This window comes from Larus michahellis, chromosome 12 (genome assembly GCF_964199755.1).
Source record: "Larus michahellis chromosome 12, bLarMic1.1, whole genome shotgun sequence".
Lineage (NCBI taxonomy): Eukaryota > Metazoa > Chordata > Aves > Charadriiformes > Laridae > Larus > Larus michahellis.
Genome location: NC_133907.1, coordinates 17,256,630 through 17,275,797, shown reverse-complemented (window position 1 = coordinate 17,275,797; position 19,168 = coordinate 17,256,630). Strand labels below are relative to the sequence as shown.

At 48.5% G+C, this 19,168-nt stretch overlaps 1 protein-coding gene across 12 annotated transcripts in view; it reads right to left on the bottom strand.

The window, feature by feature from the left end:
- NDRG3 (NDRG family member 3) overlaps positions 1-19,168 on the bottom strand; it is a 64,123-nt gene that overhangs the window by 6,486 nt on the left and 38,469 nt on the right. For all 12 annotated transcript variants that reach the window (XM_074604603.1, XM_074604596.1, XM_074604607.1 and 9 more), the window contains 8 exons: positions 6,733-6,838; positions 5,906-6,026; positions 5,329-5,391; positions 4,938-4,998; positions 3,150-3,236; positions 2,559-2,615; positions 1,637-1,740; positions 1,171-1,236 (listed from right to left, as the gene is read on the bottom strand). In XM_074604603.1, the coding sequence (XP_074460704.1) occupies positions 1,171-1,236; positions 1,637-1,740; positions 2,559-2,615; positions 3,150-3,236; positions 4,938-4,998; positions 5,329-5,391; positions 5,906-6,026; positions 6,733-6,838 (665 nt within the window). The remainder of the gene's footprint in view (positions 1-1,170; positions 1,237-1,636; positions 1,741-2,558; positions 2,616-3,149; positions 3,237-4,937; positions 4,999-5,328; positions 5,392-5,905; positions 6,027-6,732; positions 6,839-19,168) is intronic.

Below are 19,168 nucleotides of genomic sequence, written 5' to 3'. Positions count from 1 at the left end.
TCCCCTCCATGCGCACCAACTGCCACTACTGCCGCACACACGTTAAAGGACGTGCCGAGGGCTGGGAGAAACGCCATCCCAGGCTGCAAAAGGGAGCGCGCTCTCTGAAGTGGACGTCTGTTAGGAATGTAAGGATAACCACATCCAACAGAGTTTAATGCTTCTGAGGCCGCCTACTGCTCAGCCCTGTATTTTGGTTTGGATTTTAGAAAAAAAAAAAAAAAAACCACAAAAGATGTTGGGGAAAATATTGAAAAATGCCACAATACCAAAGCCTCTGTTGGCAAATCTGTGCCTTCCCAGCGAGTCTCTTGAATGGACAGACAGTGCTCTGTGGCTTACAGCTGTCTGCAAGACAGAGCGCGGCACAATTGGCTTTGCCTGGAGACCAAGCAGGGAAATCCACCTCTTTTCGGTTAGCCAAGATCTACAGAGTTTGGCTATGAATGCCTATAGCATTCCTGGGGACTGGCAGGAGCGTAAGTCCATACAACTTCCAAGGAGCGAAGAGCAGAGCCTGCGCAGCAGTCTCTAGCCCAGCCCAGGCACCCTGCCTCAGCACTGCAATTCTCAGTCTTCACGCGCTCTACGTGTTGGAGATAATTTGCTTTCTTGCTCGGAATCTGAAAATTTACTTATATTTCCCCTGAGCTGATTATCACCAGTTCTCCAGTGTCTGTCCCTCCTCAGCTCTACCCTGCACAGATTATCCCCTCCCAAATGAAAGAGCCACTGCCATCGCTGCCAAGATGGGAAACCACCACTGCATTCTCTGCATTCGGAACCCCCTGCCACCTCTGGGAGAATTGTGCAGGTAACTTTTTTCAGCAAGGTGGGGGAAGGCAGTCACTGGCAACAACTAAACACCTGCCTCCCTAATTTTTCACGCAAAACAACCAAACTGACAGCTCAGCAAGTACAGTGACTGCTAGGTGGATACACTTACTCCTCTGCCTCCTGGAGCATCTCAATCTGTTCTTAATGAAAGGGCTTCCAGACACCTCTCTGCCCCATTCTAGCTGACAGCACCGCACCACAGCCTGGGACTGTCTGAACAGTCTTCCCAGAGCCTGGGCTTAGGGGGTTCTTGCTGAGAAGCAACAGCTTTTCTGCTGAAGGGTAAGTAAGTAACAGTAAGCAACTGAGATGGGCTGATTCAGAGCAACTTACTTGAGTGTTTTTGCAGTATTTTCATTGATGCCAAGAACTGGTCTCTCAATTTCCAGATCTCTGCGACTGAAAGACAAAACAGAACAATTCCCCATGAAGTCAGCAGAGGAAACAGGTTATCATAGGAGCACAAAAAATCCAACCAGGAGCGCTGGCTCCAGCACCCAGGCAACAGGTTATTGCTCCCTGTGTCACGCCATGAGCAGAAGCCCCAGCAGTCACCACCAGAAAACAGGATCCACGCTCTCATGGCAAGCTTGCTGTGTGCCTAGGGAGATGATCTACTGAGGTGTGAAAGGGTCATCCAGGCACGAGCGCTGGGCTTGGCCCAGGACAATGGCTGAAGACCAGACAGAGGACAAAGGTTCATATGACATAATGTCCAACAGAATAATACATGTGGCAGCAAATCTACTGAGCAGGGAAGCTATGGAAGCAATCTAGCAGGCAAAAAAGTATCCTGTACCTGTTGTATGAGGTGAGGAACAGCTGAAGGTTATCTTGGTTAATGTCCTGCGCGATATGAAGCCTGTACGTTTGGATCAAATCTAGATTTGCCTGCAGTTCCTCCTGGAAAAAAAGCAGAAGAATTGAAAGACAGGGAACATCATCTTTTTCACGAATAAAGAAATGATTCTCATAAAAATACTGAAGCGTTAAACTGCCTCCATACACGTCATTCCCCTGTGAACACCACCACAGAGGGCAGCGACTCCAGACCGCGTCAGTCCCCAGGCCACAGGAAGTGTTTCTGTAACAGGACTGTTAGGTGCCGTACTTTGGCAACGTGACTACACTTTTACAGATAGCAGCGCGCACGCTGCTGAAGGAGTAAAAAGGTATCTTGAGATGGGGTAACTTAGCTCCCGAGCCTCAGTAAGGCTTACATAGATACAAATCGCTCTGTTTTAGGAAGGTCTTCTGCTTATGCTTAATGTTAAAGAAGCAAAGCTTCATAGCTAAGCCCCAGGACTAGGACCAAAGGAAAATTTAATCCCACATGCAGTTCTAAGAAGAATCTGCATTCCAATGAGAGCTAGAGAGAGACAGAGAGAAAAGGGAATGCAAGGAAGCACTGCATATAATGCAGGGGCCTGCAAGCGGGGAGAGAACAGCGCGTGCTCTAAGCAGGAGGAAGGTACACGACTCCTTCCAGTGCTGATTTGTGTGGTTGCAGGAGGGCTTCAGGTCAGGGACTGCATGCGATACATAGCGCGTATGAGGCACAGACCCTTTCAGTTGCCCAGCTTGCTGGTTGGGAGCCAGCAAATCCCAAACAGAAGGCATTGCTGCAACCAAAGTTTTCAGGAGGGCAGAGCAGGTACACACAGAAGTTACAGCTGCAAGTACAGTTGCATGGGCAACGTGAACACCTGCTGGGTACTTACGTGGCCAAAATGGTGTGCCAAGACAATATCCACTATGTTGGTTGTCCAGCCTGAAAACTGAAGAGTGACCGTGAATGAGGAGGGGGGAGAATAACTGGAAAATGCAGTTTCATTACAAATTTCAAAGCACGTCCTCGGAGTAAAGAAAACAACAAAGAAACTGTACAAGTGATACGAGAAACAAATGCCTGAAGCTTAGGATGGGTGTGCAAGGCTCCAAAGAAGCCTGTACACACACAACATGCAGCTCTCCAGAAACTGCAAGTGGCCAGGAAAACAGAATAATTAAGATACATTCAACCTCAGCCTGTAAGCAGAGTTCTAAACCAGAGGAAAGCTGAGCGCTGAAGAGTCACTCATCTCCGAGCAGTTTACCAGGATTTCTCATTCACGTATGATCACACCCGTCCCTGCTCCTACGGTGGAGGCCGTACTACGCCCAGACTGAGAACGCAGCAGGGACAGAAATGAGATTGTACAGTTTTTGCCATAAACTGACAAATTCCTGTACTCTGTCCTTTTTCTTCTAACTTAACACACCGTTCATTAAGCGCTGTGGAGAGGAGACGCACGGTGGAAGGAGAATCTCACCTTGGATGCTGCCCAGTCAATCCAGCCCTTTGCACATGGATCAACATTAATAAGGACGAGTCCCTCCACCAGGTCGGGGTGGCTGAGCTGCGGGGAGAGAGCACAGGCACACTCAGAAGGATGGCTCAGCCCACACGTCGGTCAACGGCGGGGGGGAAACGGTTGGAAAGCTTCTTGCAAAAGGAAGACAGAGTAAAACGAAGACTAAGCCGGGAGATCCTTCCGTGTGGGGCAGCCAGCGGCCTTTTCGGAGCCTGACCCAAAGCTGGCTCCCAGCCAGACCTTACTGGATTCAGCTGCTGGCACTGAGGGATTGACTACTCACACAGCGCCTGCAGCCTGAGCAGGTCTCAGCAGCGTCTTCTGGTGACCCGCGCACATGGTGCAGCCACAGGTCCTGCTCAGGCTCTCTCGTGTTACAGGGCTGCGAGCAGTGACTGTCTCTGCTCCAATCCGGCAGCTCCAGGAAGGACCTGCACAAACTCCTGCGGCTCCTTCCACTCCTCATGCAAGAGGCAGTCTCCCAGTGGAGATGTGGCAAAATGGCAAGATTTGGCAAATGGCACAGGTGTTGCTTGTGGCTGAGGCCCTGCAAGCACCTGCGGCCTGAGCACAGGCCCGGGAAGCTCCAGCTGCGAGGCACCTGCCTCACCAGAGGCATCCCCGCGGCGTCCCCTTTCCCTGCTCCGGCATGGCACCCCCAGCACCCTGCAGCTCACCTTGGGGGGTGCGTGGGGAGCAGGGATACAAAATATTTTGAGAACGGCTTGCAAACGCAAACCCAGCAACCTAACACAACCAGAGAACTTTGAGCTCTAGGCTTACTCCAGAAAATTTTACGGCAGCTCTTCTGCTCCATTGTACAGATTATCACCAGTTATGCAGAAGGAAACAGCTCCATCAGCGGGAAACTGTCTGCAATCCAGGTAGCACGGCAAGGGCTGTCTGGCACTTCACTGAGCTGAGGACAAAAGCTTATCTGCGTGACCTTCTCTTTAACAAGACTGGAAACTACACAAGCCACAAAAGGCAAGCGACAGAGCAAACCCCAGTGCCTCACACTGCCCCAGGCTCAACCCTGACCGGAGGAAATGGGAAGCAGAAAACTTTTTGTAGGAGGGGCAGCTGTGGGGTGAAGTGGCTTTAAGAAGCAATAATGGCCTAAATCATCGGCAACTCTCTACACTCAACAATTTGCAGCAAACTTTACTGAGAATGTCAGACTTCTGTACTTTTTTAAACACTATTTCTGAAAGACTCAGGCAAACTCCTGGGCTGCTAAACTATGTCCACTGATTTCACATGCTTCTAAACACTCCACTAGAGAGAAATGTAAAAGTAAGTACCAAAATAAAGCCAGCGCTCTCTTGTCAAAGGGTGAAGCGCAAACTCTACCTCCTTCCAGTGAAAAAGCACCTTCCTCATCAGCGCTGCGATGTGCTGGTTCACAGCACGTCACCAAATCAATTGTTTGGTGTCACAAACGCTGGAAACAGCATACAGTAATGGAGCCAGTCTTTGTGAAGACATGAGGCTGGATATTCCCCTAGCAGTCAGAATGGCTCTGCTGACTCAAAGGCATCACATCACAATCTTTCCATGTCTGGCATAGCTTCAGAGTAACCTTGGCTGCTCCGATTTAACCATCTGGATGCGAAGTAGCTCTCACACGGCTCCCTGCAGGCCTACTGTAATTACAGCTACTTTGCCTGTGCCCTGCAAGTGACTTGTTTGATCAGTGGAAGACCACAGCCTATATAAGTCACAAGGAAATGAAGATATACTTACTGCACACCTGCTGAGGACATAAGCGCCAGCTCCCAGTCCAATCCCGATGAAGCTTTTCAGGCTGAAATACAGGCATTTCACAATCAGCAAGGCTAACTTAAGCTGACACCTGAAGCATCCCTAGAGGCAAAGCCTTTCCCCTCTCTGCATCCAGCTGTTCACTTATGGTTCATTTTCAAAATGATCCAGCAATGATGCAGCAGCCATAAACTGTCTCATGTGGCAGACAATATTCTCAGCGTAAGAGCGAGACAGGGTTACATGGGTTAGAAGATGCTCAGGCCTCTTGGGACAAATCAGTGAGTGTATCAGATGCTGCAAGCAGAGACAGAGGTAGGTGCTGGAATGGCTGTCTCCAGCTGGCTCACCCTGTTTCCTTTCAGAGACTTACTTCAGGTGTGTTAGAACAGCGGGCAGCATTTCAGCCAGTTCATCCATACTGGGATACTGGTACCTGAAAACCAAGAGACTGAAATCAAAGCACCTCCAAATAGAGCTCAACAGTGGTTACCTTCCAGTTCTACCCAAGGTAGGAGAGACGAGGAACACCTGACAGGCACGTGCGTAGGTGAGTACTTTGCAATGATGCTGTATATTTCAGCTGACCGCATGGATCCCGCTGTCAGAGCAAGACTAACACAGAGCCGCGGCTTTTGGGCAGTCAGACTTCCGTGGGAGGACGGACAGACAGAGCAAGGAATGCCAGCTAGACTGCAGTGTGCTGGGCTCGTGCTCAAGTCAAAGCCGGTACCGGCCCTCACCGCTAGTGAGGGCTTTCTTGACCCACGCCTCAGTAACAGGAGAGCTCCCTGAATGCCCCTTGGGAAGCCTCCTCATCTTCCTGTTTCCTCTGCTCCCGTAAGCTGCCTCCCACTACGCTCCGCCCGGCAGTCCCAATTAGCTTAAACTGGATGCTACCTCAGCCCAGACCACCTCTGGAACAGTAAGGGTCTCTGCAGAGCTCTTACCCAGATGGGAATGGGGGGGCTCCTTCCTGCTGGCCTGGTGCATCCACGTGGCACACAGCAAAATGCTGAGTGATCTCTTGCATGTCTTCAAAGTTAAAGAATGCATTAAAGCAGGATTTGTCTACAACGACAACAAAACGAAAGCAATTAGAGATTTCCTGAAGTTTTATTGCAATCTGCCCTCCAAACACCATGACACACACCTGCACGAGCCCAACCCCCCCTTGCTGAGTCTGCGGGGCAGCGGATGCTGGGTAATGCATGCTGCTGCGCCCCCCTGACTGCAACGCAGCAGCAGCGAGTGCTGGCAAAGTAGCTGCCATGACTGGAGGGCAGGCAGACAAGCGACACCCCAGCATGCCTGCCCAGGAAAACAGGGCCTTGCAGCACCTGGGTACCCACAGCACATACCTGAGGAGCACCTGTGTGAACGTAACAGGGCACGTTGGGTGGGAAGACAGGTGGAAAGAGCAACTGAGCCCACTAGAAACATTACACTACTTCTGCAGCCTTGTGGAAGGGACTTGCCCAGCTGCCCAGCATCTAGGGAATGGATGCCTTGTGGCAGCTCTATCACACAGCACAACAAGTCAGCTAGAGCACTGTAGTGTGGTGGGCAGACCTAATTCCACCTTGTCCCTACCTTTCGAGGGCTATTGGAACAGACAGGGGTATGCCACGTGTTCTCTCTCCTGCAGACCTTTATCTTTTTACCCTGGAATGACCTGTCTCATCTCAGTTCCAGGCCAGTCCCGCTGGTACCCACGCTCAAAAGCAAATAGCACAAACAACCACTTTTTCAGGGTCCTGGGAATGCAAGGGCTTACGGTTGAGGCCAATGTCATGGTATGTGAGGATGACAGGTCTGTTCCCCTTGGGTGTGCCCCGCATGGTGACATGGACCACTCCAAAAGCTGTCTCAATGTCATGTTCCTGCAGAGAGAGAAGAAGGAGCCTCAGTGTTACGCGTGTTGCCTGTGCTGCAGAGAACCCTAACCGAAGGCCAGCAGCAAGGGCCCCACTCACACTTTAACATTGCTCTCCTGTCCACGCCTGGTGGCTCAGTACAGCTCTTGCCGCCCGCAACCCCGTCAAATCTCTCTCTCCAACCGCTGCCAAAAGCAGGTTGCTTTTGCACAGACACACGGTTGGGGCTGTGTCTTCCTGTGACCAAGATCTCATTTCAATGGCTTTCAGTGACATTGCCGCGCCGTAGCAGAGGCCGGGTGTCATGTGTGCATCTGTCGCTAAGGGTTCCTGGCATCATGTATACAGGTCCCCTCCTGCAGCCAAGCCCTCGCTCCCCAGCTGGCATCCCCCTCCCTCCGACCCACAAGTCTCCAATGTGTCTTCAACCCACACCCCTGGGAACGTCCTGTCCGCGGGCAAGCTGATGCGAGGGGACACTGCAATCTCCAAGAGGCCAGCAGCAGCCCCGGCCCCTGGAGACCACGTACTGGAGCATTTTGGAAACAGCACGACAACACAGAGCAGGCGGATGGCTGGGAGAGCAAAGACCCAATGCATGAATGTTCGCTGAGCTGCCACCCCACGGAAGGCTGAGCGCTGTGCCTTAACGAAACACTTTTTTTTTTCCCTGGTGCCAGGTTTATTAACGTGAGGGAAGAACACTCCTAGGCTCCTCCACCAGCTGGCACAGATACAGGACCTTATGCTGGTTTCCAGCTGGGTATCAGTGGAGCGGTTTCATGACCCGTTTCAGGATTATTTGCCAGCAAACCCACGTGCCTTTTCCCAAGCAAAATATTGAGGGCTTTTTTGCACTGTACCTTGCACAAGAGAGCAAGAGGACCATGAGGCCTCTGGGTAGCTCTCCCAATACCTGACCAGTGCAGAAACAGAAGCCACAACCTCACCATGATGAACACACGTACTCATGAAGTTGTCTGAGTTTAACTAAAATAGCTGCAAACACATTTAGACAAACACTGATCTGAGATAACCACGGGCTTTGGGAAAGCTGCGAAGATGGCAGTAAGGTTGGGTACACAACATCATCTGTAAGTCCTTTCTCTCATCTCCTGAAATCAAAGGAGAGACATGCTCTGACTTAGGGACACTGTAAGAAGCGCCAATTATTTTCTTGATACTAAAAAACCATCTGCTTAGGGAACAGTCTCATTCAGTACGAAGACAGGACATCACAACCTCAAAAATATTTTTTCCTAGTTTACACAAAGTATGGAATTTATTTATCGTTTTTTTTAAACAGTAATTTCCAATAACCTGAAAATGATGAGAGCAAACCCATGACAGGTGACAGTACCTGGCTTGCAGCCCATCAGAAATTCACCTCACCCCTGGGCACTCTCAAGGGCTGGCTGTGGGCCAGACTGGTTTAGCTCTGGCAGTGAAAGATCCTCCCCCTTCCCCCCGAGGTCCTTCCCAGGGGCCCCAAAGCCTCTCCCCTTCCCCCAGAAGCATGGCCAACAGGAGCAAGATGCCTGAAGCCTTCTCCAGCTTGGCTCTGAAGGACAAAAAGACACCTCTGACTGCCCTCGTCCTCAGAGAGGGTTTAGGTTTTACTCGCACAAAGCTGCTGCGCTGTGCACGTGGAGATGCTGGAGGACCTCCAACGCAGCAGTTACCTGCCTGCACTAGAGGCAGGCAAGAGAATAAGGCAGGTGGGGCTGGCCAGCCCGATGCTCCCCTGGCTCCCTTGCCCTTAGGAGGGGGCTGTGGGCCAAGGCATCCTGCGCGGGTAGGGAATGACTCGTCCATGTGTGCAAAGCAGCCTGGGTCCACGCAGCAGGACTGCGGCCCTTGCAGCAACGGCGCACGAGGAAGCCCAGGGCGCAGCCTCCGTCTCCTGAGCCTCTGCAAAACGACCAGGCTCTGCCCCTCGCCAGGCTCAGCTCTCGGCACTGCTCTGCTAAGCCGGTGAAGTCCTGTGTGGTACTGTGGCGGGACACGTTCCGCAGCCATAGCAGTGGCCCTCAACTCAGTGTTCCCCAAGTTCGCAGCTGTTAACGAGTCCTTTAACAAAAGCGGCAACTTTTGGAGGTGGCTAAGGGTGGCGACTGGCAGCGCACGTGGCTGAAATGGTGAAATGCAGGAAACCCATGTGGCCCAGCGAGTGCCACAGCAGACAGAGCATGCAACCCCCGGCTGCAGTTCCCCACGCATCGGAGCTAACCAAATGGTTGACTGCTATTAAAAGCAGGTGTCTCTGCCAGTTCTGGCAGTTGTTGGTCTCTTCCGTAAGCAGCTTTAACTCACTGACCTGTCAGGAAACTATCCAGCTGCTTTTAATTTTTTTTAAAATCTTACTTTGTTAGATTTCTGCCAGGTCAGTGAGTTAAGAAACTCACAGAGGAGTCGGGCAAATGCTGGTTCTGGCTCAGAGCCCGAGCGGAGTGCATGGGGGGTGGCAGAAGATGTAACCCTGCCCTGGGCACGAGGCTGCTTAAACCGACTCACGTCTCACGAAACTGCACCTCCAGAGGACTAGGGAGGGTTTTATAAGCATCAGCAAAAGATCGACTATCAAACAGAAGCACAAAACCCAAACTGAGCCAACAAGTGAGAAAAGCACAGAAATCGATAAAAGAGCTGAGGGTATTTTAAAAAGTCGGCAATACGGTGTCTTTCCTGGAATTACGTTCAAACTAATTTGAGGTCACACGTGCTTCCACTAGGTAGAATACTGGACAAGGTACCAGAAACACCCACCCACGCGCTTGTTCAAGCGCCTCAATGTGCTTCATATTGCAACACCCTGCACTTTTGTTTTCCGAAGTTGAGCTTGGGTCTGAGCTCTCCAGTAGGGAAGGAAAAGAGTTTCCTTGAGCTAAAAATCAATCCCTGTTTTCCACACTTACTTTGACTTTGCAAATTACGTACACTGTGATTTGGGGAAATGAGACAGTTTGCCGAGAAGAGGTTTTCATACCACCACCGGGCACTAGCCCAATCTGAAGGGTACTCGCCTCAGTACTCCTTCAATCACATTAGTGATTCAAACGCAGGGAACGTCCACTGAAGATGGAAGCAACTTGAGAAACTCCATCTTTAACAAATCTCAGCAAACAGCACTTTAAAAATTTAAGATGATGCTAAGTCTGCAAACTTCTCACTTTGCCCTGTACAAAGCCTGAGAGCGGGAGTGCTTAAGGCTATTTGTTTTTTCTCCTGCTAGTTCCCAGGCAAGGTGGAAACCCTCCACCTGAGAAGCAGTTTCCCTCCTCTGCTTCCTCTGGTTAAAGCCTTTTACTTTTTTAAGGCTTTTCCCAAGGTCTACAAAGCAAGTAGCAGACACTACATTTGAGACAGGGGTTTCTATATTCGCTTTTTCAGCTACACATTCCAACGTCGTGCTGATCTCCTTTTCAAGATTACCTGGAGAGACAAAACTGAGTTTTACCCCCAGCTTCCCTATAGGTAATTCTATGTCCATTTTTCCAGTGAACTTTATTTTCTCTGAAACCTTGCCCTGTAGCTTTAGGACTTTTGTCTTGACCTATGATTGCAAAGGACAAAAACATTTTCAGACGTCACACGATTACAGCGCACATGACTTCCCTGTCACCTGCTCCTCTCCAGAAGAGCTCTCTTATCAAAGCCAAAGGGCAGCACGAGGCAGAAGCTTAATACACAAGAGCTTAGGCATCGTGCTTCAGATGGCAGCAACAGTCTCTACACTTAGAAGACACAAATGCTACCTTGAATCGGCAAAAAAAAGTTTTTTTCATTACACCGTTATTGGTTTGTTACTCTTCCAAACACGGAGCAGAATAACCCAGCTACAATGGGTACCAGAGCGCTCAGCGACAGAACAGCAGCTTTGCAGGCTGCGCCCTCTGCCCTTGCCAAACGTGCTTTCCTCACCTCCTTCCTGTAGATACGCCTTCCCTGCCCAGCGAGATGTCCCGCCTGTGTCACGCCGCCTCCATAACCGCTGCCCACCCGCAACTCCGCATGTTCTCTCCTGGGATGTGCCCACTGATCACATAGAAACATAGTGCTGGCAAGTATCAGCCGCTTGTCATCTTTACTTCTCAGGCCCTGTCACGCTCTGTTTCTAGTCTCTGTTCAGGCCAGCTTTGACACACCGCGGCAGTACAGCTTGACCGGAGATTCAAGGATTGCTGCCTTGCAGCTGTGTAACTCCAACTATGGCCTGAACACAGTGCAGGGAAGCAGTGACAGGAGAAGGCAGGTGGAAAAGATGTGGCCAGGAGACAGATTTTTAATAAATGTGCAGCCTGTAAAATAAGGGAGATGAATGCGAGCGAAGATGACGATCCGCAGTTGTGTTTTGAAAAAGCTTGACAAAATTTAATTTTTACTTAGGGACTGGAAACTTTATCAGAGGTTTCTCTGAAGAGATTTTATCTTCTGCCCTTATTCATGCAGGAGGTACAAAATAAACAGCAGCTGCAGCCGGCCTGCTGCAAATGGGAGCTCAACAGCAGAGGCACCCTCGCTCGCAGCAGCCTGCTCCCGCTGGCCGCAGGCGCAAAGCTGGTGACGCACACATGCCGAACAGCGGCGCGCTGCGGGGGACAGAGCGGGGACACGAGTCCTGTGCACGCAGCTATTATTGATCGACTCAAATAAGCTGGGAAACATCGCTTCAAAAACTAGCAGTTCCCTCCGGGCATGGATGAGAAAAGCGATGATGGGAGGAGGATCGGGAGGTACAGAGACCAGCGTGTAGCCGGTCAGACCAAAGGCTCAGCTAGCCTCCTAGTCTGACTTCAAGAGCATGTACTTGTGGAAAAATAAAATAGAGCAAGCATGTAGTAATACTTCCTCAAACACTTGCATCTTGCAACAGTTTCCCTTCATTTTCCCAACATCCAACTATCCACAGGTTAAAAGAGACTTCCTGAACTAGAGGTGTGGTCTTCACTTTGACTCTCTCTTCTGAGAACTGGGGACTCACCCCCTGCCAGCTATGCCTTTGGCATCTGCCTCACCCTGTGACCAGAAAAGCCAAAGCTTAACGATGTGCAGGGTGAAGAACCACTTTGTTTTCCACCTTGTATCTGTTGGTTTTGCATGAGATCCCCCAGTCCTTGGTTTGGAAGGTGGAGAACAACTGATCCCATTCCATAGCCCACAGCAGTGACGACCTAACAGGTCGTTGCGATTCCCCTTCACGTGCCCCCTTCTGGGCTGATGTACCCTGGACTACCTGGCCAGTCCTGGTACAGCAGCTTTTTTCTGACCATACTCTTGTTCTCCAAAACTGCCCCGTTGCGCTCTATCCTTTCTGAGACGGGGGGCTGGCAGTACGTCAAACACACGTGGGCGTACTGCGGATTTACATGGTAGCACAATGAGGTTGCTTTGTTCTCCGTTCCTCATAAACAATAATTGATTTGCTTTGTTGAAAGCCAGGAGCGCCGAGCTGACATTTTCACTCATCTCTCGCCATGTTAATGTCTTACGCCTCCGGGTTATCATCGGCCCTGAGCCTGTCCTTTCATAATCCACTGTAGGATGGTTTTACTCAACGTGGATCACACTTTATATTTACCCAAAGGCAAATAAAGTTTGCCACTGCACCTTCCATCACTTTTTCCAGATTGTTTAAGAGTAGATTTAAATCTATTTTAGCAGCACAGGTCCCAACACAGATCTCTAAGGTGCTCCTCTAGTGATCTCAAGCAACCGTGAAAATAATTACTGATCTTTTTTTCTTTTTTAACCGATATTTCATCCATGAAAGGACCTCTCCTCTGACCACATGGCCGACTAAGTCCCGTAAGACATATGTCTTAGGACCCCTTTTGGTGAGGGATTTTGTCTTTTGGAAATCCAAGTAGGCTGCATCAACTGAATTGCCTTTATTTATATGGCTGCTGACTCCTTCAAAGAATTCCAACAGCTCTGCAGAGCAGGACTTCTTCCCTTCACAAAAAACACATTGACCCTTTTCCCGATGTTTATCTGTGTAATTCATCCACTATACGCCGGGTGTTTTATCTGTCTGTCTGGTACAGCTGGTCAGTGAATTCCCAGAACTCCTGTGGGACCAGTTTTAAAAACTGTGTTAACAGGTGAAGCCCTGGAGTCCTTGCGCACCACAGCAGCTTCAGCAGAGGAGCATAACCTCTCACTTAAAAACTCAACTATTTCATCCTTAAACCCATTTAAAAATGGTGGGTTGAGATACATCCAGTCCTGGCAACTTGCTATAAAAGCAAGGAGGAGGCTGAGGGGAGACATCCTTGCCCTCTACAGCTCCCTGAAAGGAGGGTGGAGAGAGGTGGGTGTTGGCCTCTTCTCCCAGGGGAATAATGACAGGACCAGAGGAAATGGTCTGAAGCTGCGGCAGGGGAGGTTTAGATTAGATATTAGGAAGAATTACTTTACTGCAAGAGTGGTCAGGCACTGGGACAGCCTGCCCAGGGAGGTGGTTGAGTCACCATCCCTAGAGGTGTTTAAGAAACGTCGAGATGTGGCACTTCAGGGCGTGCTCTAGCAGCAGAGACTGTAGGTTGGTTGTTTGTGGTTTTTTGGTGTGTGTATGGTTGGACTCGATGATCTCCAAGGTCCTTTCCAACCATGAAGATTCTATGATTCTATGTATTTTAGCTTTTTTACAGCCTCTGCAACAAGCACTGCAGTTTAAGGCAGGGTCTCCACAAAGAGCACTCCAGCACAGTAACCTCTGTGAGCTGCTCCGTGGCAAGCTTGTGTGCAGAGAAAATTAAATGTAGTTTTTCTGCTATGGCTAGATCTTCCCTGGGTCCTCCTTTCAGAGCCTGAGCAGCCTTAGTGCTCTCCAAACTCTCTCATTGTGAATAGTGCCATTTCTGACAGATTGAAACAGGACTATTCCCTCCCCCCCCGGCATTGCAAGTCATCTCTCAAAATCCCTTTTGCCTCCATTGTTCTGTTCATATATTTAATCTGCTAGAGTCTATAACCTTTTCCATTTTCTCCAGCTTTTTGAAAAATGCCTTTTTTTTGTTTTCAATAGCCTCCATGCCCTTCTGGTTTAGTCATGCTGGCTTCCCTGCACCATTTCTCACATCTGCTGTGATAGATGGTGGGCATTTGCTCTCTGCTTAGCTCATTTTCAATAAGCTTCTCCATTTCTGTGAGGTTCTTGTTTTGAACTTGGAGTGCAAAACCAGTGAAGTTTTCTATGGTTTGGAGTTTTTTTCCCTTTTTCCCAAGGGTGTTGACCTGGAGCACGTTATGGTTCCCATTGCAGAGCAGGTCTTTGAAGACACTGTTTTGAACACATTTCTCTGCCCTTCTCAGAATCACATCAATGACGGCTCCTGATCCCCGGGGCTCCCTAACTTGTTGCTCCATAGAAGTTTGTGGCTAAAATGGAGTATTGGTGTCATGCCAGCCAGCCCCATCTCTCTAATCGACACAGGGCAGCTGAAGCTTCCTACCCTTGTGCTGCCTCCCAGCCTTGTAGCTTCTCTGATCCCCATCTTGGGCACTCACACAATTACAGACAAAACATCCAATTTCTTATTTAGGCCTGAGATTTCAGTCTAAGGGGAATCTAAGTTCCTCACTGACATCAGTTGGAGCCAAATCAGATCAACAAACTTCCTTTAACATCCACCTGCATCCTCTACCACCACTTGCATCTACCCTCTCCTTCCTGTACGCTGTAGCCAGGTATGAGTGTCCCACTGTCAGCGTCCACCGAGAGGGAACTCAGCTCTCTTCTGTGACCCCAGACAAGAATACAATAACCGCTGGCAGAAACAAAACAAACCGCAGATTTTGGGGTGCAGCTTCTTGTCACAGACTGGCTGACTCCATGATGAAGTGCTATCGAAAAGAGCGCTTCCCTCATGCCTCTGCCCTAACCCCTGTCCAGTGAGCTGATGGTCTCATGGAAACCCGTAAGTGGGAGCCCAGGGCTGGGTTCGCTGTCCCAAGACATTGGGAAACCAAAGCAACTGGTCCTGCAGCCATAGGATCTCTCATTTGGATGGAAGGTAAGCACTGCGAGTGCACGTGCAGTGGCAGAAGCGCTGACTTGCCTTAGCTATACTGCTAAGATACACCGATACACCCTCAGGTAGGGGTTGGGCAGAAGAACAGAGAGTAGCCAGGAAAAGGCCACCAATGCTACTGACCATCTGAAAGCCCTGTCATTTTTGCTTCTGTGCCTTATGGTCCCGGCTCCTGAGAACCACCGCTTTCAGGCAGAACCCTACACTTTAGAAAATGAGATGCGTGTGAACCATAAAGGTTCAGACACCGAAAAATGATAAGACACAACCCAACAACAGCTTTAAAACATTTGAGATTAAACACAAGCAGGAACTGCTGGGAGGTATTCCTTGCTGGGGTCAGACTAGACTGGGACGTTATCCTACTTGGCCGTAACATCTTTGACTGATTCTTAAACTGAGAAGAAAAACACACGCCCAATTACGACTGCCAAAGTCTAAATTTACTGTGGGACTGATTATGGGAAGAAGCGGGTGCATGCCCAGGTGGCAAAAGGTTCAAATTGGAAAACCCTCTCCGACTGCCACCCTCTGTCTCCGGCCAGAAAGGGAAGCAATGACAGTGCCACTGACGAGTGCCACAGAAATTTCCCATATTAAGAAAAAAATATTTCTGAGTGAGGGAATGAGGCACCCGCCAGCAGCTCCGGAGGCGCTAATGCCTTGAGCTCCAGAGGCTCCCAGGCAGCAAGCAGAAGTATTTGGGTGCCAGACTGCAGCAGTCCAAATTCCAGCCATGCTCCTTCAGCTTCAGGTCAGAGTATGATCCAGAGCTTAAGTTTTAAAAGTTATTAAAGTCTGAAGTAAATAATTTCACAGTGGGAATGATTAATGAGGAGAATTCATATTACCCGTGCTTTTCACAACTAATTTATTAAGCTTCTTTTTTGGCATTACCAGGTAAGTTTTACTCCCAGTGTGAAGCTGCTCAAAGTTCAAAATTAATTCCCTGGAAAAAACTGAGAATTGATTTCATTTGGGTACCAACCATAAAGAACACATCCGTGAAACCCCTTCAAATTATTTTTTTAAAAAATTCAAATCTGGCAGAACAACAGAGCAGCAAGGTGCCTGTTGCCCACATTCTGCTCAAGGCTGTCAAATGTCTTTACTAGTAGAGGGCTAGAAACATCTCAAAAAAAAAAAATAAAATTCGGCTTAAGGACATTCAGGTCCAGGTTCACTTAAGGCAAAGGAAATTGCCACTTTTCTGTGAGGTGGAAGAGATGCAGATTACTCATGTCCAGTTCTCCCTTTTTCAGTGACACCGCAGCTACAGCTGTTATTTACCCTACGTCATCTTTGCCAGTCTTGGCAAAGGTGGGGAACAATTGCAGGATGCTCCTCTGCCAAACCTGTTACAGCTATTAACCTCGGAGAGGTCAACGTAGAGATGACACTGTCTTGCTCTTTGCAACAGCTGCCCTCAAATTTCTACACGTTACTAAAACAACAACACTCTGCCCATAAGCTAAGGAAAAAATATTGTAAGACTGTAAACCATCACCGTCTGGTAACTCTTAGCATTACAGCACCACAGACCGTAATGCAGTTGGTAGGTAAGTGCCTACCACATCCTCTCCATGCAAAATTATTTTGGAAACAGTAGAGCTGAAGGAGACGGCTGTGTGGGAAGCAAGTGTAAATCAGATTTAAAGCAACATCTTGAACTAAATTATTCATTTCCATACAGAGCAGAAATTTATTAATAGAAAACACGATGTGATCTATGCAAGCAAGCAATGGTTTCTAGTACTTCGTGTAATTGGATTAAGTCTTAAATTAGAGAAATGCCGGGAGAGAATCAAGAGCAGCAGAAGAACGAGGTGTGCAAGCCGGTCACACAAATACAAAAGCGTCAGGAGCCAAAGGTGCTGCTGGGCTATCCCGGACCTGCTGGGTTATACACAAACAAGCCTTGGCATGCTCCTAGTCCAAAGGCACACGATGCTGAAGGACAGACCTAGCGTGTATCTGTAACCCTTCCTAATACAGGGAGAAATGGCAACCCACCTCCAAAACTCAGATTCTGCTAGAGAACAGGTACCGGCTCTGCAGCCAAATGAGCTGAAGTCAAGCGACCCACAACAGGCGTAGAGAGGACAGGTTGGGTTTGCGCTCCCAAATCAGAGATCACAGACTCCCACCACCACACAACATTGAGACCGATAAGCAATTAATGACACCACCTACGTGCTGGAGATGGAGCAAGATGTGCTTCTCCATCTCCTTCCTTGCCCGTGTGTTACAAGAAGCAGTTAAAGCCACAATTTTCTTGACTGCAGTGAAGTATCCAATGCCAGGAGCAAGGGACCCAGCACAGACTTTGGAATATGTGGTGCTTCTTACTCCTGCTCTGAGGGTAAATTCCCCCTTCCCCAGCTACTGCAGGGAACTGGACCTGCCCAGATCTATAGTAGTTCAGGGTGAATTAAACCCCTTGCAGATCAGCTCTCACCTGCACAAGTCTGGCAGCAGGTTGTTTCTCCCAGCACTTTACACCACGATTTTGAGTCAGTAGAGAGCCAGGCTGCAGAGTTCCCCGTGGGCTGCAAACAGAACAGGTTGATGCCTCTTAGCGCTCTTCCATCCCCTGAACAGCGGGCTCAAGGCGCCACAACCTGCAGGCACATGGCCTTTGAAAGCCCGAATCCTACACAAGGAAGATCTGAATGTGCTAATACGCAGGCGGGTCTAAGAGTATTTTGTGTGACTGCTAGACCTCAGATCATCTTAACCCCTAGAGGCAACCGGGAAGATAGGCTGGGGCCATGTTTCCAGCCAAGGACAGTCCACCTCCTGACATGATGTGCCAAACTACATTTCTGAAGGCCATGAACATCACAAAATCTCCTGGAGAAGAGAAAGCAGGGCCATGTTCTGTGTCTCCGAAACTTCCGTGTCCTTGGGAACTAGAACTGAGTCTAGCTGCACTAAGTTATAACTAGTATTGCAATTACTCATTAGCTGCTCTGAAATACCATTCATGGGTGTTGCATAGCGGATGGAAAGAAATCAGTCACTGCTCGCGGAAAGGCATCATTCATTTTTCTGAAGGCAGGAAGGAGGCAAATCCCTTTCTCAACCTAAAGTGCACACATTTGCTTTGCTGTAAGAACCCACTGACAAGAACAAAAAAAGCACAGGAACTTCAAATACCGCATCTGCATAATCAGCCTCTTTACCACACTGTTGTCACAAGCATACGGAAAGCAAAAGTAACGTTTAAGTAAAGCCCATGGAAGGACTGTGCTCATACATTAGAAATAGAAATCATGCTTCAGTCCAAGTCCAGCTAGCAAAAGCTTTCCAGAACTCAACACGGCAGTTTTATAGAAAACAGCGTTTTTGGATGGAAAGCCAGTGATGAGAGGAATCAGAGGAAAAGCTTCCCAAGAAATAAGAACCATGAAAAAAAAAATATCCAAAATAAAATTCCATTTTAATCATTTTTAGCTTTACAGTATTTGTTGCTGTGATGTCAGCAGAAGTGAAAACCAGTACTTTAGTGGTGACACTAGTTTTAATAAGATTAGGGGCAGCTCCTAATTCAGTAGGCATTAAAAAAACTTGCTTTCTAGATCAAAACATCTTCTGTGTTGTAATTAATTTCACTCTAGCACTTCCAACAAGAGAACAGAAGAACTCATTGTACAAATCAGAAGAAGAATGGTCCCCAATATCTTCGACAAAACATTTCAGTGCTGGTGACAATGGCTCCCATTACTCACAGAGAAAGCAAACCCTTCCTCAAAGTGCTAACGTTTCATGTTTTTTCATTACAATAAACAGAAGATGCTTTAAAACATCTTGTATTCAATGCCACTCTGCAGCAATCACAAGCTGGCTTTAATGATTTCATTAAAAAATGAACACAGTTTCCATTCGCCATCCATGACATCAGCAAATGCACATGATAATAATCAATAATCTCTCGATAGCAGAATACCATCTCCTACTGCGCAGCAAGCAAAAATAAAGCAAAGAAATTGGGCAAGGATAAGCAGACTTTTAAAAATGCAGATAAAAAGCTTCAAACAAATGTACTTGCGGAAGAACTTCTCCAAAATTGAATGAGTAAAAAACATGGGCTTGTTGAAAAGCTACACTTCCAGTAGAAAACAGCAGCAAAAAATTTTCAATTCATTCTACATTTTCAGTTCATTCCAGCAATGCATAGCAAGCTGTCGTACAGGGAAACTTTAATTTCTTTCCTCCATGGGTTTACGCATGCCTTTTCTGCTCCAGCTGAAATCTGTTTACTTATTCCCGCCTCTTCTGTACCTTGTGAGCCTTCTACAAA